Source organism: Sander vitreus, chromosome 10 (genome assembly GCF_031162955.1).
Source record: "Sander vitreus isolate 19-12246 chromosome 10, sanVit1, whole genome shotgun sequence".
Taxonomy (NCBI): domain Eukaryota; kingdom Metazoa; phylum Chordata; class Actinopteri; order Perciformes; family Percidae; genus Sander; species Sander vitreus.
The window spans coordinates 22385586-22404662 of NC_135864.1; the positions used below are offsets into that span (position 1 = coordinate 22385586).

The 19077-nt window shown below is 41.4% G+C and overlaps 1 protein-coding gene across 2 annotated transcripts in view; it reads left to right on the plus strand.

Moving 5' to 3' along the window:
• Positions 1–19077, plus strand: part of ctnna1 (catenin (cadherin-associated protein), alpha 1) — an 87961-nt gene that overhangs the window by 60465 nt on the left and 8419 nt on the right. For both annotated transcript variants that reach the window (XM_078260954.1, XM_078260953.1), the window contains exons 15-16: positions 792–973; positions 9899–10004. In XM_078260954.1, coding sequence (XP_078117080.1) covers positions 792–973; positions 9899–10004 — 288 coding nt within the window. The remainder of the gene's footprint in view (positions 1–791; positions 974–9898; positions 10005–19077) is intronic.

Here is a 19077-nt window from a genome sequence, read left to right on the forward strand (position 1 = left end):
TCTTCAATTTCCTGCTCTTAAGTGTTTGCCCACTTCGGCCTCACAAGCTCATTCATTGAATGTCTGATTGCCTGTTTGGTAACTGCCCTTTACTGGTCAAGCCCAAGAGGATGGATAGAAATGGTGCCAAACACATGCCCTTATATTGATCTTCTTCAGTGGCCAAAGGCATAGAGTTTAATAAATCTATATTTTCCTAGAATATGTCACATACTATTTCTTAATGGCTGTGAACCCCGTTTTGAACCCAGCTTTTGTAGTGAAAAGTGTCTGCACTTCACCTGGCCAATCAGCGAAATGTCCATCTTAGAGACATCTATTTACAGAAAAGACATAGCAATTAATGTAGTCATTTTTCGTTCTTGAGACTTTAATCCAACATACCTATAATGCATGTTGATGACTAAAACACTTAAACATAACTTCTTGGAACATTTTAAGCTTTGTAAAGGAAGAATTTGTGGCCGAGCCGTTGTACTGGATTGCGTTAGATTGTATCGATGTAGTTAATAAAGTGGCCAGGGAGTATAGCAATCATTTAAGCATAAGTATACACAATTAAAGAATGAACAAGGAACACAGTAGTGTAGTGCACCACTGTAACCACAGTTGGTCCTCTGCTTTGATCTCAAACAACACCATGATCTTGCCTGGCAAGAAAACCTGTGCTTCCATGGAAACCATAGGGAATGATGTAAAACAAAATGCCCCGGAGACAGAAATGGCCTCCGTAACAGTATGTTGAGGTCTTGTATGCTAACCCTCTACGCGTTCTATAATTCCTCCTTCAGGCTATCATGGCCCAGTTGCCCCAGGAGCAGAAGGCGAAGATTGCTGAACAGGTGGCTAGCTTTCAGGAAGAGAAGAGCAAGCTGGATGCTGAGGTATCCAAGTGGGATGACAGCGGCAATGACATCATTGTGTTGGCTAAGCAGATGTGCATGATCATGATGGAGATGACCGACTTCACCAGGTGAGTTTGGAGTTTGGAACAGCTTGGCTCAAACTCTGAGCCATTTTTCTTCCCCAGTAAATGATGACCCATTTTGTAATTGTAAATATGTCTCTGGCCTCAGAAGATATCTGAATGAATGGTTTGTAGTATGGCTGCACATTTTTAATTTTGTAGTCTGCAGCGCCAATATTCATGTGTCATCTTACAGTCCTCGCATTAATATTCCAATAGATGTGCAATTCAAGCAAAATGCCTCCAAGACAGAATGCATGTTTAAGTTAAGCCAAATACAATCACCCAATAAGCCTACATTTGTTTCCCAGCATTTGCCCATATCTGCACAATACTATGCACCCAGTTTAACACTACTGTTCATGCATCAACACTCTTCATTTTCGTTAAGCAGCACTGTAGGTAGGATTTTTTTCTTGATTATTTTCCTTCCTCCCCTAATCTTAATATGCACAACCATAAGCACTGCATCAAATCTCCCTCTCTCTGGTACACGAATAAAGCTGGGTGTGTACTGTAAATCTTGAATGGACAGTCTCACTCAGCAGAGCTGCTATAGGGTGGCCATATTCACCCTGGTCAGTGGTTTGTTGAGACAATAACGATGGTGGAGAAATGGTTGAAACAAAAACATCTTAGGAATCATAATGTGTCCTGGAATAGTTTAAATCATCTTTGCGGTAAAAATGGCTTCAAAATATGGCTCTACTAAAAATCAGTAAGTGTGTCTGAAATTTGTAGTTACAAGCAGGGTATTTGCTGAAAACTTGTTTCACATTTCAGAAATATTGATTTCTGCAAAAAAGCTGCTGTTTGACAAATCTCGACAGTGTAACCACCATCTTGAGAAAGATAAAAATGTATTTGACCAAAATCACATTATAACATTAGTGATGTGAATGAAAGGATAGCACCACCAACATAAAAACAGAGCATTGGAGTTGTGACTCCCAAATTAATCAATGCTCTTGCCCGGACCACATTAATGTAATGCTTTCTAATATTATAAAATGTTTGTTTTGTACTGCGTGTAAAACCCTTAAAACACAGAACGGACATCACTAGAAGGATGTCCCGTTTTCTTTTATTTTTGGATATACTAGTTCTGTAACTGTGTTTATGATAGTGTGCATGCATGTGTGTACGTGACTGGAATTTGTCGCTTGGTGTGCTAAAATTAAGAATTTGTAAGTCAAGTTGGACAGCATTTCCATCTCTGTGATCGTTTAGCTCACACTGTGTATGTGTGTGTGTGTGTGTGGGGAATGTGAGGAATCATTTTGGCTAGCTGACTGTATTTGTGTGACTGTTCCTTTTTACACTTTCAAGTTAATTACTCAGAGGACATTTTGTGCCCAACTGTGAGTCACATCCGTAATGACGATGAAATGCTGCCTCACTATCTTCATTTTCTGAATAAGTCAAAGATCCCGTCTCCTCAGCCAAAGAAGTACAATACTGGAAAGCTATAGCAGTGTTTCAAATACTAACAGCCAGTGATGTGAGGTCACACAAAACCAACAAGAAAAATTCATTGCTGTACATGTGAATGTAATGCAAATGATGCTGCTTCCATCTCAGAGTGCCATCCATGTTTTTTTATTAGATGGCGTCAGCTGTGTGTATATATTTTAAGAGGTTATTGATTGCAGTGACATCTTTATATCAACATAAAGGCTGCTTCTCTCTCATTTTTACGATATAAAGCAGACCCAATGAATTCAACTGAAAAAGATCCAATAAGGAAAACGCCCATTGAAGCTTTTTTTTAATACTGCATTTACTGGAAAACATGTTCTACATGTACACCTTTACAGGCATACCAACGCTAGCTGTGTATTACTTTTAATAATCAATCAATTAAATGTATTCATTTTGCATGATTCCAATTGTAGTTTAAAGGTCCTATGACATGCTGCTTTTTGGATGCTTTTATATAGGCCTTAGTGGTCCCCTAATACTGTATCTGAAGTCTCTTTTATATAGGCCTTAGTGGTCCCCTAATACTGTAACTTAAGGGTCTTTCCCGAAATTCAGCCTTGGTGCAGAATTACAGCCACTAGAGCCAGTCCCACAATGAGCTTTCCTTAGGATGTGCCATTTCTGTCTGTAGCTTTAAATGCTATTGAGGAGGCGAGAGGGGGGGGCAAGGTGGAGGGTGGGGGTGTGGCCTTGACCAACTGCCATGCTTTGCTTGTTTTCAAGCCATGATGTCTCTCTCTTTCTCATGGGCTGGCCAAATTGTCTGGGCGGAGAAATGATGATTATGATGTCATAAGGAGGACATTCCAGATCGGCCCATCTGAGCTTTCATTTTCTCAAAGGCGGAGCAGGATACCCAGGGCTTGGTTTACACATAGACAGTATATAATGGACCAACAGATTGTTGCTCTGGACGGAGACCAGTGAAGGATATTAGAGCACTTTTCCGGTGATGGCTGAGCGTTACTGCGCAGCCTCCAACTGAGAGAGACGACGTAAATGTGACGTGAGCAACCTGTCTGAAAGTCTTCTGGTAGCTGTGCCAAGAGAAATCTCAATCATTCCCAATCTTGCAGAGACGGAGAGCGTAGGTACAGTGGGGAGAACGAAGTATTTGATACACTGCCGATTTTGCAGGTTTTCTTACTTACAAAGCATGTAGAAGTCTGTAATTTTTATCATAGGCACACTTCAACTGTGAGAGAGGGAATATTTTGTACATACCTCACCATGCTTTTACGTGCACGTTGCGAAACAAATATGCCTGAAGTGGGTGCAAAAGCGTTAGTACGTCTGGCCCTCAGTGCTTTTTGAGTACTGAGTTGTCTCAACTGGTAAGCACTGAATGCATCATGTGAGTGTTTGGTAAGATTTTGGCTAGCGATGCACCGATTGACCGGCTGGTGGCCGGAATTGGCCGATTTTCACGTCATCGGCCATGACCGGCGACCTGCCGGTCAGTCTGACATATGCCAATTTTATGCCCGTCAAGTTCACTTGGGAGGCGCATGATTTACATTGCGCAACATCAGCACCACACGTGCACATGCAGGGTTTCCGCTATATACATGTAGCAGCGGTGCACTGCCGCTCCATCAGCTGTTTATGAAATGTCATAAAGTCGTAATTATACACGGCTCTGCTCTACTGATCTCAGGCGAACGGTCAGTCTCGCTCGCTCGCTCGCTCTCTCTCTCTCTCTCTCTCTCTCTCTCTCTCTCTCTCTCTCTCTCTCTCTCGCTCCCTCCCTCCCTCCCTCCCTGAAAAGTCAATGTCAATGGGTTTATCAGACCCCAGATGAGACAAGAAGCTAACGTTAGCGAATGCTACGGTGCCTCTGACGCCCTGCTGGCCTGTGTGTGTGTGTAAAAAAAAAAAACAAAAAAAAAAAAAAAACTTATTCCTCCGACACGCTGCATTAACGTTACTGTTTAAAGCGCTTTCCAGGTTAGTGGGGATGCGTAGCGCAATAAATATTTTTGTGTGCTGTAAAGTGGTTCGAAAAAATGAAATCGGAATCGGCTAAAATCTGTATCGGCTGGTCAAACTCAATGAAAAAACGGAATTGGCCTAAAAATTGTAATCGGTGCATCTCCACTTTTGGCTGTTTACACTAATCGAAAAGGTATTGTGTTGTTACTGAACATCAGGTGTTATTTTTGCTAAAATGTAGCCGCTCACCCTGAAAGCAAAAATCATGAACACGAAATCAGAGTTCATTCATTAGCCAGTTGGGTTTAAGAGAATGGTAACTTGTGGACTAATTCACAGTAGCTTAAGTTTGATCGATACAGGAAGAGAATTGCTGTTTTCTATTGGATGCCTGACGAGGCATCTTTATAGGCATTGACTGGATTTTAAACCATAAAAAAATCCAAGCCTCTTATCTCCTGCATATTTCATCTAGGATTTAATAACAATCGTCCTGCATGTAATCGGCAACTAAGGTTTTCCAAATTAAATGTTTATTGAAAATGCACCTGTCGGTGGTCGCACGCCACCCTCACCCCTCCTCCCAGGTGGGACACCACCTGTCACTAAAGACTTTTTTTGAGATATGACTAAACAAGGCCTCAGTTGCTAATAGCTCAAGGAGGACATGGTGGATTAAAAAACATGATGGACTCTTCAGAAGAGGTAATTCAATTCTCAGTGGTGATGGCACCATTTTGTAAACATAGCCATACTGAGAAATACAGTATGAGAGTTTTGTAGAGCTGATAGGCGTAATTAGCTTTGTATCAACCTAATTTGGCCTTGGCTTGAATGTAACGGACGTTCATTAATATGAAATAGTTCTACATTATAGGTTTAACTGTATATAAATATATAGAATTCTAAGGGAAGCATAATTTTTAGCTAAAGTTTTAAATACATTAAAAACAATATTGTTGAGTAATATTCATCATGGGTTGCCAAGTTTTAAATTCCGAGAGCATTTTGGGTAAAGCGTTAATGTCTTTGACCCTAGTGATGATCAATATGGCCAGATTCAGTGTTGATACGTACATTTATATTCTCTCTGCTCGGCTGTTGTCATTTGAAATAGTTTATTAAAGAAAGCTGTGGGAATGGCTTTTGTGCCTGTGTTAATAGTGCAGTTACTCTGAGAGTTGGCTGATTTATGGGCTAATACCACAACTTAGTATTGTGACTTTTCTTATTTGGCACTCCGAGACTTTGGATTGCAGTCTGTATATGCCAGTCTGAGTGTCTGACACACATGGATGTTTGTCGGGATGTGTATACATATCTTCACATTATGCCTTGACTCTTGCATGCGGCAATAGCACATGGAAGGTCAGTCGCCGGCTAATTCAGCGGGGCCCAAATTATTGGCCCCTTAACCTTGAGCTGGCACAAAGCCCTGCCAAGGTTAATGCTGTGTGAGCTAATTGTTCTCGACCTCTCTCCTGACAAGTCTGCAGAGAATGAGAGAGATTCTTGCTGAATCCTGCATCGCTTATGGCTGTATGGCAGCACTCATGAATAAGGCATGTGTGGCTTGGAAACATGCAACATAATATCTGGGAGCCACCTGTCTTTTAGCATTCTGTGCTGTGGAGTGCTCGGTCTGATGTGGCTTGCACCCACCTGGAGGCTTGCAGCTGTCACCAGACCTGGAGTCTCCAGTTTCTTCATTTACAAATCCATTCCGAAAATCTTACAAGGGTGTCCTCCTGCCAGGAGTTTGCTTGTCTATCCCTTTGGCCTCTTTGTGCTTTTCCCTATTGTTACTTGGCCATAACAGAGCTCAGAGCTGGAGAAGAAATTTAGCAGCTGGCCCTTTTATTTTTCAGGGCTAAGGCAAGGGATATTTTTAGGAGAGAAAATTAGGGAGAAATCACTGGTTGCTGTTATTATGCATTATGATGTGATGTTTTTTTTTATTGAGGCAAACTACAGCATTATCCTAGCAACAGTAACAAACACACCCCAATGAAAGTTTTTGTTTTTCAGAACCCATCACATTGCCTCCAGCTCTGACTTGTCCCTGGAGAGCTTCCAGTCTGTGCTCTGACGTGTTTCCTCTTTCACTAGGACCCTGACTTGCTTTACAGCAGAGGGAGATCAAGAGAGGGGAAGGGTTGGAGGTGGGAGGGGAGGAAAGAGGAAGCGAGAGAACAGAACACAAAATTCCATCTGTTCTGGGTTGGATGGCTCATTTTTTAGCCTGGAGAGAGCAGCTTTGAATCCAATTTGTGCCTCTTGCCAACTGTGTCCCAGAGGTCCCTTGTGGGGGCAGAAAAAACGCAAATGGCTGACAAGCTTTACAGTGGGTCAGGTCAGGGCTAGACCCGTCTTGTGTTGGGATGGGCGTCGTTTGGCTCTAGAATGGTCAGTAATTGATGTGTTTAACATTAGGACAATGACCAAAGTCTTAACAATAGCCCACGCCATTGAACGTTGTGATTAAAAACAATTGTTTTAAGTATTCGGTCATTGTTATTGCTATGTTTTCCTTCTGCCCTGATTTTTCCTAAATACATATTCCCCACATGCCTCTATTGTCGTAATGACAGAATAACATTAAGAAAACCGAAAAGCCAGGAGAAGCGCCGATTAACGTAGGTACTCCTCCATCCTCTCCTCCGCAGCCGAATCAACTCGTTTGCAAAATGCCTATATAGCGCATTGAGACAATGAATGCAACATAGAAACTCAGTTGCACGCCATTACAACTAAATTACATTAAGGTTTGTAGGCACACAGTCTTCATCCTTTAATGTGTAAAAAATAACTGACTATAAAACGGAGTCTTGTGTGTGCGCTCTGCGCTATATCGGGAATGACATTAATGTGACTCATTTGAACAAGATACCAACGCTACTAAATGGTATTATTTTTATAGGTTGATGTGCGCGATCAGATGGCAGGTTGTGTGTTGCCTGTTGAACTGAAAGACGCACTGCACACACGAGAGATGGAGAGAAATATAAATGCTGAGGCGACTAAAAGACTTTTGGTGTTTGGCCGAATAAATGAAAAGGCCAAATTCATTTTATCGAACAATTACATTTTTGATGACGCGATCAAATAGCAACCAGGGTAGAGTGAAAGGTGCGCACGTTTTTATAAACGCAGCAAAAATAAACTTTGCTCTTGTAGTGTCTGCCAAATCATGGACGAAGACTTCTCTCTTCTTTTGAGACTTAATTCATGAATTAATTATAGGACTTACAGGTCTCAAGGATACACACACATGATCGTAACCGGCTAATTAGCCTCAGAACAGCGTCGGTCTCTTTTCTCGTGTGATGTGCGTGCCCGCTCACTGTGTTTATTTTACCAATTTAATTATTTTAAGTTATATTGTGCTTTGTTGACATAATGTCTGCTGGAATGGTAAAAAAAAATCTGTGTTAAATAGCTGTCGTCTAATTGTAGTTTTGTTATTTAGTTTTTCTTTGAAAAGTAAGTCAAAATAGTAAAAAGCCCATTTTGACTATTTAATTTATGCAATGGTAAAAAAATTGGCAAAATAAAAAACATTCCGCTTCGGCCTTCGCCCAAGTTTTTAATTTGCTTCGGCAATTGAAAAAGAATTTTCATTTCGGTGCATCCCTAATTTGCACCGAGATTATATATTTAGTTTACTTGCCAAAAATAAAAATGCTTAAATTGGAAACAGTGTTTCAGCATTTGTTTAATGCCTTAAGTTTTCACTGCAGGTTATACGTTGCTTACAACTCAAAACGGCATCAGATAGATCCAAATAGATGGTTTTTTTCTAAGGGAAAAAAAATAAATATATATTTTTTATTTATTTATTTGTGGGAGTTGCTCACAGAAACCTCCAAGATTTTGTGTTGACTGAACTGAACCATACAAAGAACAAATGACCGGACTATTACTGCATCGGATTGAGCGTGAAAATATTTCTTTCTAAAATAGCATATTTCCCTGTACACTGCTATCTGGCTTTGAAAAATGTGTGGCGGCTGCGTGTGTCCTTGCCCCTATAGAGATTAACGCAGCGCTATAGAGATGGAGAGGAATGATGCGTTAATGGCCCATCAGCGATAACAAAAGGATACAGACTCTATTGGGCATCGGACTTGTAGCTTGGTAGGCTAGTGTTAAATACAATTGTACTCTTTCTTTGGCTCTCTTCTTTGTCCCATACTTGGATGAAAATGACCATACAAGTGGTGTGTGTGTGTGTGTGTGTGTGTGTGTGTGTTTTTTTTGAGGGCAACCAACGTTTCTCCGCCAACAGACATGAAACCAGTTGGATTTGCGACTTATCCTTCTAATAAACCCCTCAAAGCTGCTTGAATTGAAGGGGCCAAGTAGATTGAATTGAGAATTTCTGTTGTGATAGAAAGCATATGGCTCTGGTGACAAACTATAATATGACGGCCTCTTGAATCAGGGTTTCCTCCGAATTTCTGGATATGATAATGCTGCCAATTTCTTAAAAGCCTGCTACGAACACATTTTTATCCATCGTTTGCTAAAATGACAGGAAATAATAGATATTTAGAATAGATAGTTTAACACCAGGATTTGTAAGTGGGGTGATGGTGCAACAAAAGAGTACAGCGCCATGGTCCTAATCTTTACAGATACAGATAGCCCTGAGAGTGAAGGCTGCCCTTCTGCATTTCATGGGTTCCTTTAAAGGTCCAGTGTGTAACGTGTTTAGTTGTTCATTATAAAAATCTGTGTTGCCCGTTCACAAACTTGTCCTTTTTCATGAATATTTACCACCACCATCAATTCCAAGTATTCCTTTTGGCTTGAAATTTTACGTTTGTATTTGCATGAACTGGGGTAGACGCTCCATATTCATGCGCCATCTTGAAATACGTTAGCCGGTAAGGGACATACAGGACATACTGCTCAACCTTTCGCTGTCACATGATAAACACACAGGGTGCTGCTAATGCTGCTAATGGGTATCGTCGCGCCCCGGCAAGTTTGAAGATGGAAACATGGAGGACCACACATATTCAAAATCCAAATTTCAGGAACAGGAGTCTTCTTCTTCACCCAGAAAAAGAAAAGGGATATTGAAAAGAGCAAGAGACCGGCATCATCAGAAAAAAGCGTGAAGGCTACCGTAGCTGTAATACGTACTTTGAACTGCGTGGCGCAAGAAACTTGATTGCGATTATATGATCTCAACGCTAGATGGGAGAAATTCCTACATATTGGGCCTTTAACGTGCTCAGCTCTGACTGAACAGTATGGTGCCAGGCTCTTAGTTTTTTGTTTGTGTGGAATCACCTGTGCACTTGCATAAACATGTTTCTGTGACATTTTCCTAAACTATTCCCATAAGTCAAGTTTCTCTATTGATACTTTCCTCTGTTTTTTTTTGTGTGTGTGGAAACAACCTTCCAAAACAAACAGCCACTTCATGACTGAGATGCGGCTCCTGCATATTGAATGAGGCTGCTGTAGATCAGAAACGGTGACTGGTTTTCCACTTTTTCTCCCCAGGGGGAAAGGGCCACTGAAGAATACGTCTGATGTCATCAGCGCTGCCAAGAAAATTGCAGAGGCAGGATCACGAATGGACAAGCTGGGCCGCACCATCGCTGACAATGTAAGACCTTAAATGAACCTCCATTCCAAAGGGTTTGACTACACCTTTCTACTAGTGACCCCAATATATAATTAGAATTGTGCCCCATCGACACTGTCAGGGCACGATAAGGTAGCAAACAAGTGCAGCAACACGAAGGACAAATATTTTACAAAAATAAAAAATCATTTTTGTGAGTAAAAATTGTAGCGCAAACTTTGAGACTTAACACTCATGTCTATTGCAAAATGACATGTTTGAGGCAGGGGTGACCAAATAAAAAATGTTAAATGAGGACCTATAAATTAAGTAATTTTCTCAAGCATCATATCAACTTTACTTTCCCGTTGTGTATTGGCGATGTAAGACCTCAGAATGTGCTCAAAGTATCGGACCTATGGGCCATTGCTGCGTTAAGCTGCTTACACATGAGCCGCGGTAAAACCGCGGACTGTGCCATTGTTTTTCTATGGGGAGAGTGGTACAGACCAACTAGGCGGAGTGCTTCCCTCAGCGAAGCGAACCGCTTGGAATTGCTGCTGCGCTCACAGTTCAAATTATTTTAACTTTTACTTAGATGCCGCTGACCTTTCAAAGCACAACCAATGAGATAACAGGAGGACATCAAACTGATTCTTGTCCAACCTAATGTATTATAGAACCTCTCGTCACGGCACCTTATCTCTCTAAACAAGTTGAATTCTCCTTTTAAATGGCAAGACAACAACATTTCATGCACACGCTCTTTTTGATTGCCGTTTTTTTCATTGCTGTCTGACCTCAATGGCAGCCAGGGCATTCTTTTGAATTAAACTGAAATACATCGTACAATTTAACCATATACTGTATATAAAGTGAATACAAATATATCTTAAAAATAAACAATGTTAATAAAATTATCATACAGGCTTTGCCTCGGCGCCCTACCTAGTGGAGAGCATTCTTATGTGTAGGCGGCTTTAGAAGACAAGAACACATACTTCACTAATACTACTCCTTGCAGCACAAATATCAGTTATGTATCAATACGGGTTGCATTTCATCATTGTGATGGTCACTAGTTTACCTCCAGAAGTTCCATTTACCATCTACTAACTCATGAATGTTCGGACTACGGTACAGAAGACCGGTATCGGCCGATATTCGACTCGTTGACTGCCAATGGCAAATAAGATGGCGTTCACCGATGGCAGTGGCCCATGTCGTGTCAGAGAAAGATTAGCAAATAAACCAGCACCAAACAAGACTCAGGCCGTTTTCGCAATAGCCTACTACATACTGCAGACAGCTGCAGTATGCAGTACCTACTGCATACTGCGTTCATCACCAGTAGTATGCAGTATGAAACGGTTAAATCGTTTTATTCCGCAGTATGCTAGGCCAGGCTGAGCCTTTGAACAAGCTCTTAAAGGGGAACTCCGGGCAATTTTTACGTTAATCTTGATCGCTATAAGTATGTGAGTACTGTCGATGGCAAAAAAACAAGCCAACACGGTGCTGCTGCAGCTAATGCCGAGAGCTCCCACTTAGCTAAAACGGCAGTTTTGGGGGCATATCATAAAGAGTGCCTTTGTGCCTCTTTAACAGACACAAAATGCAATTAAAATGTCTGTGCAACATGAACAGGGCCCTTACATGACAACAAGATGCGTTTTCAACTCAGACATTGTTTAATTTCACATACCCTGTTAGCTGCTAGCTGCCGTCTGGGATGAGTGAGTGTGTTCAGCCAGGCTTCGGTAATAATCATCACGCAGCAGTTCTGTGTGTATTTGTAGCATATACATCCATTTTGTGTGCGATCCATCTGGTGTTGGTGAATAGTAGTCTCTGCAGTGGTGAACTGTGTGTTAGTTGCCTTAGCCGGGCTAGCAGGCCAGACTGGCATCCTTCTACTTCCTCCCCGCCTGCCGCGTGTGTGTAACTACATGGAAACGGGCCAAATGATGCCCGTTTCTTGTACAGTAATGGCGTTACTGAAGGCTAGCTCTGGCTCCATAGTTGCGTTACTCCAAGCTTCTTCCCTTGTGAACACCTCCACTCTTCACACACTATGCTCCGATCTGCACACTGCTGTTTACCTTTTCCTTCTACAACTGAATTCCCATGGGACTTCAGAGCAAGACTACAGCCAGCCTCTACAAGAAACAGGCATCATTTGGCCCATTTCCATGTAGTTACATAGTCACTGATATGATCATAACCACTACAGTGCTCAATTACCTATTTTTGAGGAAGAAATAAACTTTTTTCGCCGCAAAAATTTCGCCACGAAAGCATGAACTGTCCTCTGGAGGACATCCACCAGACCAGCGGGCGCCCGTGGATTGTTATCGGCCGCGGCAGGCGGGGAAGGCGGGGAGGAAGTAGAAGGATGCCGGTCGGGTCTGCTAGCCCGGCTAAGGCAACTAACACACAGTTCGACACTACAGAGACTACTATTCACCAACGTCAGATGGATCGCACACAAAATGGATATATATGCTACAAATACACACAGAACTGCTGCGTGATGATTATTACCGAAGCCTGGCTGAACACACTCACTCATCCCAGACGGCAGCTAGCAGCTAACAGGGTATGTGAAATTAAACAATGTCTGAGTTGAAAACGCATCTTGTTGTCATGTAAGGGCCCTGTTCATGTTGCACAGACATTTTAATTGCATTTTGTGTCAAAGAGGCACAAAGGCACTCTTTATGATATGCCCCCAAAACTGCCGATTTAGGTAAGTCGTTTTTTTGCTATCGACAGTACTCACATACTTATAGCGATCAAGATTAATGTAAAAATTGCCCGGAGTTCTCCTTTAAGGCACTGGGCAAAAAAAAAGAACTCACACCACCATTTCAAATGAAAAATACAAGTTATCGAGCTTTGCATTTTTTTTTATTTTTTTTTTTTTTTTACTATATAAGATGCTGAAAATTTAATTAATGTGAAATAGGCTAATAAAGCAAACCCTAATTATGAACTGAAATATTAAATCTAATGTATATAGATTTTATAATTTATTTACAAGACGGTATCGCTCTGCCCTGTCAGACGCTGCTCTCCCTCTCCCTTTTTTCTCTCATATAATGACACATTTATTACGAGTCTCTTGAGAGAGCTCCAGCCAGCTGACTAGGGGTCTGTGAAGGTGGACAGGCCGACCGGCAAGCCAGCGACCCCGGCAGGCACCCGCCCGCAACAATGTTTCGGGTTTCCAGTTGTTGGCCACAACAGCAATCCACGGTTGTTGTGACTGTTACGGTGCTTTGCATTGTGGGATACGGTAGGCGAGATAGACTGGTCCGAGGCATACTGAGGTTTCGAAAATGGCCTCAGTCCTTGATAACCACAGGATTTGAAAAAGGGAGAAAATCCCCGAGGACAGTGCTGAATCTAAAGTGATTAATGTCAAGGTGATGGAGTTCATCGAATTAGATGACCAGCCATTTCGAAGCCTACACACAGCCCAGTTGTCATTTCCCTGCTGACATCGGTCTCCCCGAAATCTACAACGTCGTAGCCACACACATTCATGAGCTACTGGCTTGTCTAACTATGCTTGGCCTCACAGCACAGTGGATTAACAAAGACTTCAACTTGATAAAACTTGTTAAATTCCAAGGATAATGTATTCATATTTTAGTCTTTTGTAATGGCTTTTACATTTAATTGATGTTTTTATTTTATGTGTGTGATTGAATTTGTTCTCGTTCAAAGATGGTGTAATGAAGGGATGAATGACTTTAAAACAGTTCAGTTATTTTTTTATAGTGAAGATCTCTTCGTTTCCCTGTCACAAAAGGAGAAACGACAACAACAAAACGGTATTGGCTATCTGCCACATTTTAAACATCGGTATCGGCCCAGAATTTTACAATCTGTGCATCCCTAGTCGTCACCATGTGTAGAGTTGAGTGAAGTATTTTATTACCTAAATGCACAACTGGTTCTCTGCTGCTCTGTTGCTGAAGGAACTGGCATTGTTGCGTGCTGTTTTGCTCAGGCCGAGTTTGAAAAAGCAAAGCTTTCATGCTGATTGCATCTTGACACCCTTCCTTTTGTTAAATGTTGTCCTGAACAGCGCTTTGTGTAAGCCAGATTTAAAGACTAGGAGGCAAACCCCTTCAAGAGTCATTTTTGGATAAATACTTTTTGAAGACCAAATCTCGTTTTCATAAAGAAAATTTTATTTGAAAATAATTCTAATAAAAACACATTGAATAAAACAAGGTAGGCTGTTGTTTTAAACATCCTTTTAAATAAAATAATATTTTCAGTATCTTTTTAGATGAAATTGTCACATTTTAAATGAACGGTAAATATTTCCAAGGCCTTCAGCTGAATGACTGCTCTGGGAATGGGCATCCCATCATTCCGTTTTTCAATCACGCAATCACTGTCAGATCCGGTCAATCTCCTGGATGCGGTCGCTTTGAGGACCACGGTAAGATTTTCTCTGGCTGTTTGCATTTTTGGACGGTGTATCATCTCCATGACAATGCCTTGTTGTACTTCCGTTCTAACTTCCGACTCTTAAGCCTTTCTGTAGCTGGATATATCATTTGTTGCATCTAAATATGAACGTGGTGATAGTGAGATGCTTGCTACAGTTACACTTCCAGTGAAGAATCGGCGAAAACACGCTTTATTTCTCCGATTTGTTCTAACGCCCCTGGGTGTCCCCTCTCTTCAGTCACTCTCTATCTCGCTTGACCATATAACGTTACGGTGTTTTCGGGCGGTCGTTGAGGCGCCGTCTAAAACGCTGCCATTTCGACCAGCTGTTTGTAACGTTAAAATAAAATGGATTATGGTGACGTCCCATACGTTCTAAAACCAGCCTCTGCGACTTGAACAGCTGAAAGTCTAGACCCCGAATATAAGACGACCCCACTTTTTCACACGCATTACCAGAAAAAAGAGTCTTTAATTCGGACCAATACGGTACTTTACGATCTCTATACTAAAAGATAGTAACACACCAACATGCAGTACATATCATTGCTTTTTGCACAAATGCTTATTTAATTTTTTCGCATTTGCACTTTTAGGAGCAAATCCAAGTAAAAAGCTTGCACGGCAAAGTCCTTCAGATGTTAACTGATATGATTTGTGTTATTCATGAGACGCCCCTTACCAGTCTTTGCCAATTTCTTTCAGGATCAAACAAACTCCCTCCCTCCCTCTCTCTCGTTCCTCCATCTCCCACTCCCCAATACTCTCCACATCTATCCCTTACCCCAGAGACTATGGTCCTTGAGATTGGGAAACAGACATTCAATTATCCATGGCCTCATATTTCACTTAAATACTTGCACTGTACCACTCCTCAGAGTGACACTGTACATGATTTATCCCCCAACTTATTCATTTGCCATCTCTTACATAGAGACTTATAGCCTTTGTGTCTGCAATATGTATACATTTGTAACATGTTGTTAAATCATGGACGAGTTTAGTTGTGATGTTTGCAACAAGACATGGTTGTCAGATTGAGGTCTTCTCCTGTGAAGACATTGGTTGCTTTTGTGGTTTAGATGTAGCAGCTGTGTGTGTCTTCCATTTCTATTCAAGAACACACAGTCGCTCAGGAAGACGCACACTGGCTTTAGATGTTTGCTGTAGGATTTCGATAACATTGCCAGTCTCTATTTGCTCTGCTTTTGTTCACATCACTACTGATATGTTGGCAAAATTGTTAAAACAGCATAAAGCTTCTTTGTTAGGTAGTAAGTTAATACAAGTTAAATGTTTCAAGGCTGACTACAACACATGGATTTTAATGTTATGCATTGGTCACTAACAAATCAGTTTGAATCTATTGGCACCATCATTAAATATTTGTCTCTAAACAGTCCATGTTTGCCTACTCAAGGCAGTGGTTAATAATTGATTTAAGGATTACGTTGTTTTACATCATAGCTTTCCCCCTCCGGTTGTTTAACGTGAGCAGAGATGTGTTGGGGATGCTGCTGGGGCAATTTTTAGGTATATTCCACATATACTGATAGTGGCACCAAAAAAAATCCCATGCTTATAAAACGTTTTTTCATAAATTGTGCTCACATTCAAAGGGGATGCAAGAGGTATATCAAGAACATTAGTCTTTTTGGTCCACGGCAATGGGTTTCAATTATGCCAACACATACTGGAAACATCTGCATTTAGATCTCTCCCTCATAGTCCATAATGAGATGCTGGCCTCCAAGAGCCCTGCATGTCTATTTTATTTAAGGTGACCTCAGATCCTAAATATTACAGGCCCGTCTATCACAAAGTGCAAGTCTTATCTGGTCTGACCTAATTGCATCTGAATCCAAATCATCTGAATAGGGAATAAGCCGTTCTGGAAAGTGACTTTTTTATGCCTCACTGCTGCTTTTGAAGATGCTTATTCACTTTAATGAAAACCATGTTATCCCCCAAAGAAAACAGATGGACGTGTGTGTGTGTGTGTGTGCGCGCGCGCCTACATATGAACATGTCTTTTGACTAGCCTGACTTTCCACAAGCACGTGCATGTATGCATTAGATTTTTCAAACTATTTTATTCTCCCATCCTCAACTATTTGTAGGTATTCGTGTCTTTATCTTGTTCTCTGTGTATATGTATGTATGTTTGTGTGTGTGTGTACACACTATTATGGGATTTTGGGGTTTGAAGCACTCAAAGTATGAATAAATGAAGAGCTGTGGCTGTTGGTACATACGTCTTTGCCAAGAGTGAGGACCCCTCTAGCCTCTGAACCCATCCAGCTGTCCCTCTTAGCCTTTCTCTCTCAGCAGAGACCAAAACACTAGCAAACCAGCCGACACTTCACCGTAACACATCAGCCAGGGCTCCCAGGGATGGACATGGGGTATGGTGGAGAATGATGGAGAGGTAGAAAAAAGGGGGAGTGCATTTGTATAGAGAAAGGAATATCCCTCCTGAGAGATGAATCCATTAAGAGTGCTTCGCCTTTTAATTAGCAGTATAATTGCTAGGTGGCAGGTCTTTCAAAATTTATTTATTTATGCCGACAGTTTATATTTAGGGCCGTATCTCTAACAAAGCAGGAGATGCCACAGGCCTACTTGCAGCAAAGGCATGGCACGTTGGGATGGTCGACATTCTCCAGCAGCAATAGTTAAGTGAATCACCACCAACATGCAGGCATACTGACAGCAAGTCAGAGGAGCAAAGGCAATGCTGGGACTGCTCATTAACTTAGGCATATTAATCACTCGTGCTCTGTGCCTCTGGCCTGGAGGGCCTATAAGGGGTTTACTCCTCATATAAAACACATCGGCAGATGGTCCCAGACTGATAGCACAGCATCTTACAACACATTTTCCTGCGCAAGACTGTGTCATGGCGTATTTTCTAATGTGCATGTTGTGTTCAACTGAGATGTTAAGGTGGGCATGGGCTAGTTTGGATTTTCTGAAAACCAGTTAAATATGTGTAATAGAGCCTTATTAAAGTTTAAAGAAATGAGTTTAGTGCAGAGATGAGCTGCAGAATTTAGGTCAGTGCTGTACAAAGGTCTGCACTGCAGTTTATTAAGAATTTATGATCCTCCTCTGCAGGGCACCTTATGAGAATTCCATCTGAGCAGCCTGGTAAACAAATAATGCTATGTAATTGAGATTTATAATGCAAATGTGTTAGCCACCATATAGCCCATAAATTTCAGCTTGCCTTCTCACCACATAAACACTTGCATGTACATATACAAACACATGCACATAAAATAAGGCTTGCATATTTAGAGAATGGGCATGTGCTTGCTGTGTGTGTGTGTGTGTGTGTGTGTTGTGCAAGCTTTATTCTCATGATGTATACTGACATACATAGTGTACTTTTCCAATTTGCATTCAATCAGTGGAGATTTATGGTGATCCATGGGCTCTGTTGCTGGTCAAAGTCTTATCCCGGCTCTGGCCCTAGACGCTTTACAGCAGACAGGGTTGTAAATTACCTACTGCAGTGGAAAAGCAAAATCACCCAGAGAGACCACAAATTCTCAGCTCAGCGGTTCAAGGGTCAGCCCTCAGCCAACTGCAGTTCCGCCAAACCAAGTGAAGCCCACCTTATTTACTGGTGGAGAAAATGTATCAACTCCCAATTGGTTGTTTTGAAAGGCATTTACCATGATAATTCAATATGTTAATGCTTTGTCTCAATCCAGAAGGAATGAAAAGAGTTTGGCCTTGAAAGAGACACGTTTGGTAACCAGAGGTGGATAATCATTTGGGAGGAACATGGGACATTTTTTTCTTTGAAAGCTTTGCTGGTCTTGACTTTGAACTTGCAATTGCAAATCTGAGGTTTTGGAGCAGTCAGGTAGCCAGTGAGCCAAAAAGCATTCAAGGGTCAGGCCAAATAAAAGTCAAAGTCTAAATGTCAAAAATGAATGTACTAATATTTTAACATGCCTGTTAGTACCTGCCTATTCCGTAGCAGCCGCGGTGAGTTTTGCCTACAAGTAGTACATTGAAATGCCTGACTGACAGGTGCAGCGTGAACATAAAAAAATGACGAGGGCCATTTAATTGGTCCCTGTGGATACTTCTAAAGTTAGTCTTTTTGGCTTGCCCCCAGCTTGATTTTTCTCCTGTCATACCCAGACACTCTGTCTGCTTCAGTGTCACATTAACATTCCCAAGTGCCAGCGTGATTGAATTGGCCCCACGCAAATATGGAGCATCTTTTTAGCAGATGCCGTGAGGAGAGGAGATCTGGCTATCATTCTGTTTAAAATGAATCTCGATTGACATTGGTAGACCATGGCAGATTTATATTTAGCCATTAACGGTAACTTAATCAGCACCAGACTGACAAAATCTAATGTACAGCGCATTAACTGTGAAGCCCATTAACTAGGCTTTGCACAGACAACACCGGCATACTGAATTTCATCATAGGTCTCTTTTCAAGGTTTTATCCAGCAGTGAAACTGTTCTGTTTAGTATATTAAAATGTTTTTACGTTTACTGCATTCATCTTGGAAGTGTCTACCGACTACAGCATGGAATCGATCATTTCCTATCCCAGCGTTGCCACATCTTCCACCTTAGTTCTGAAGTAACAGAACGGTCTTTCCAGTGCTTTGTT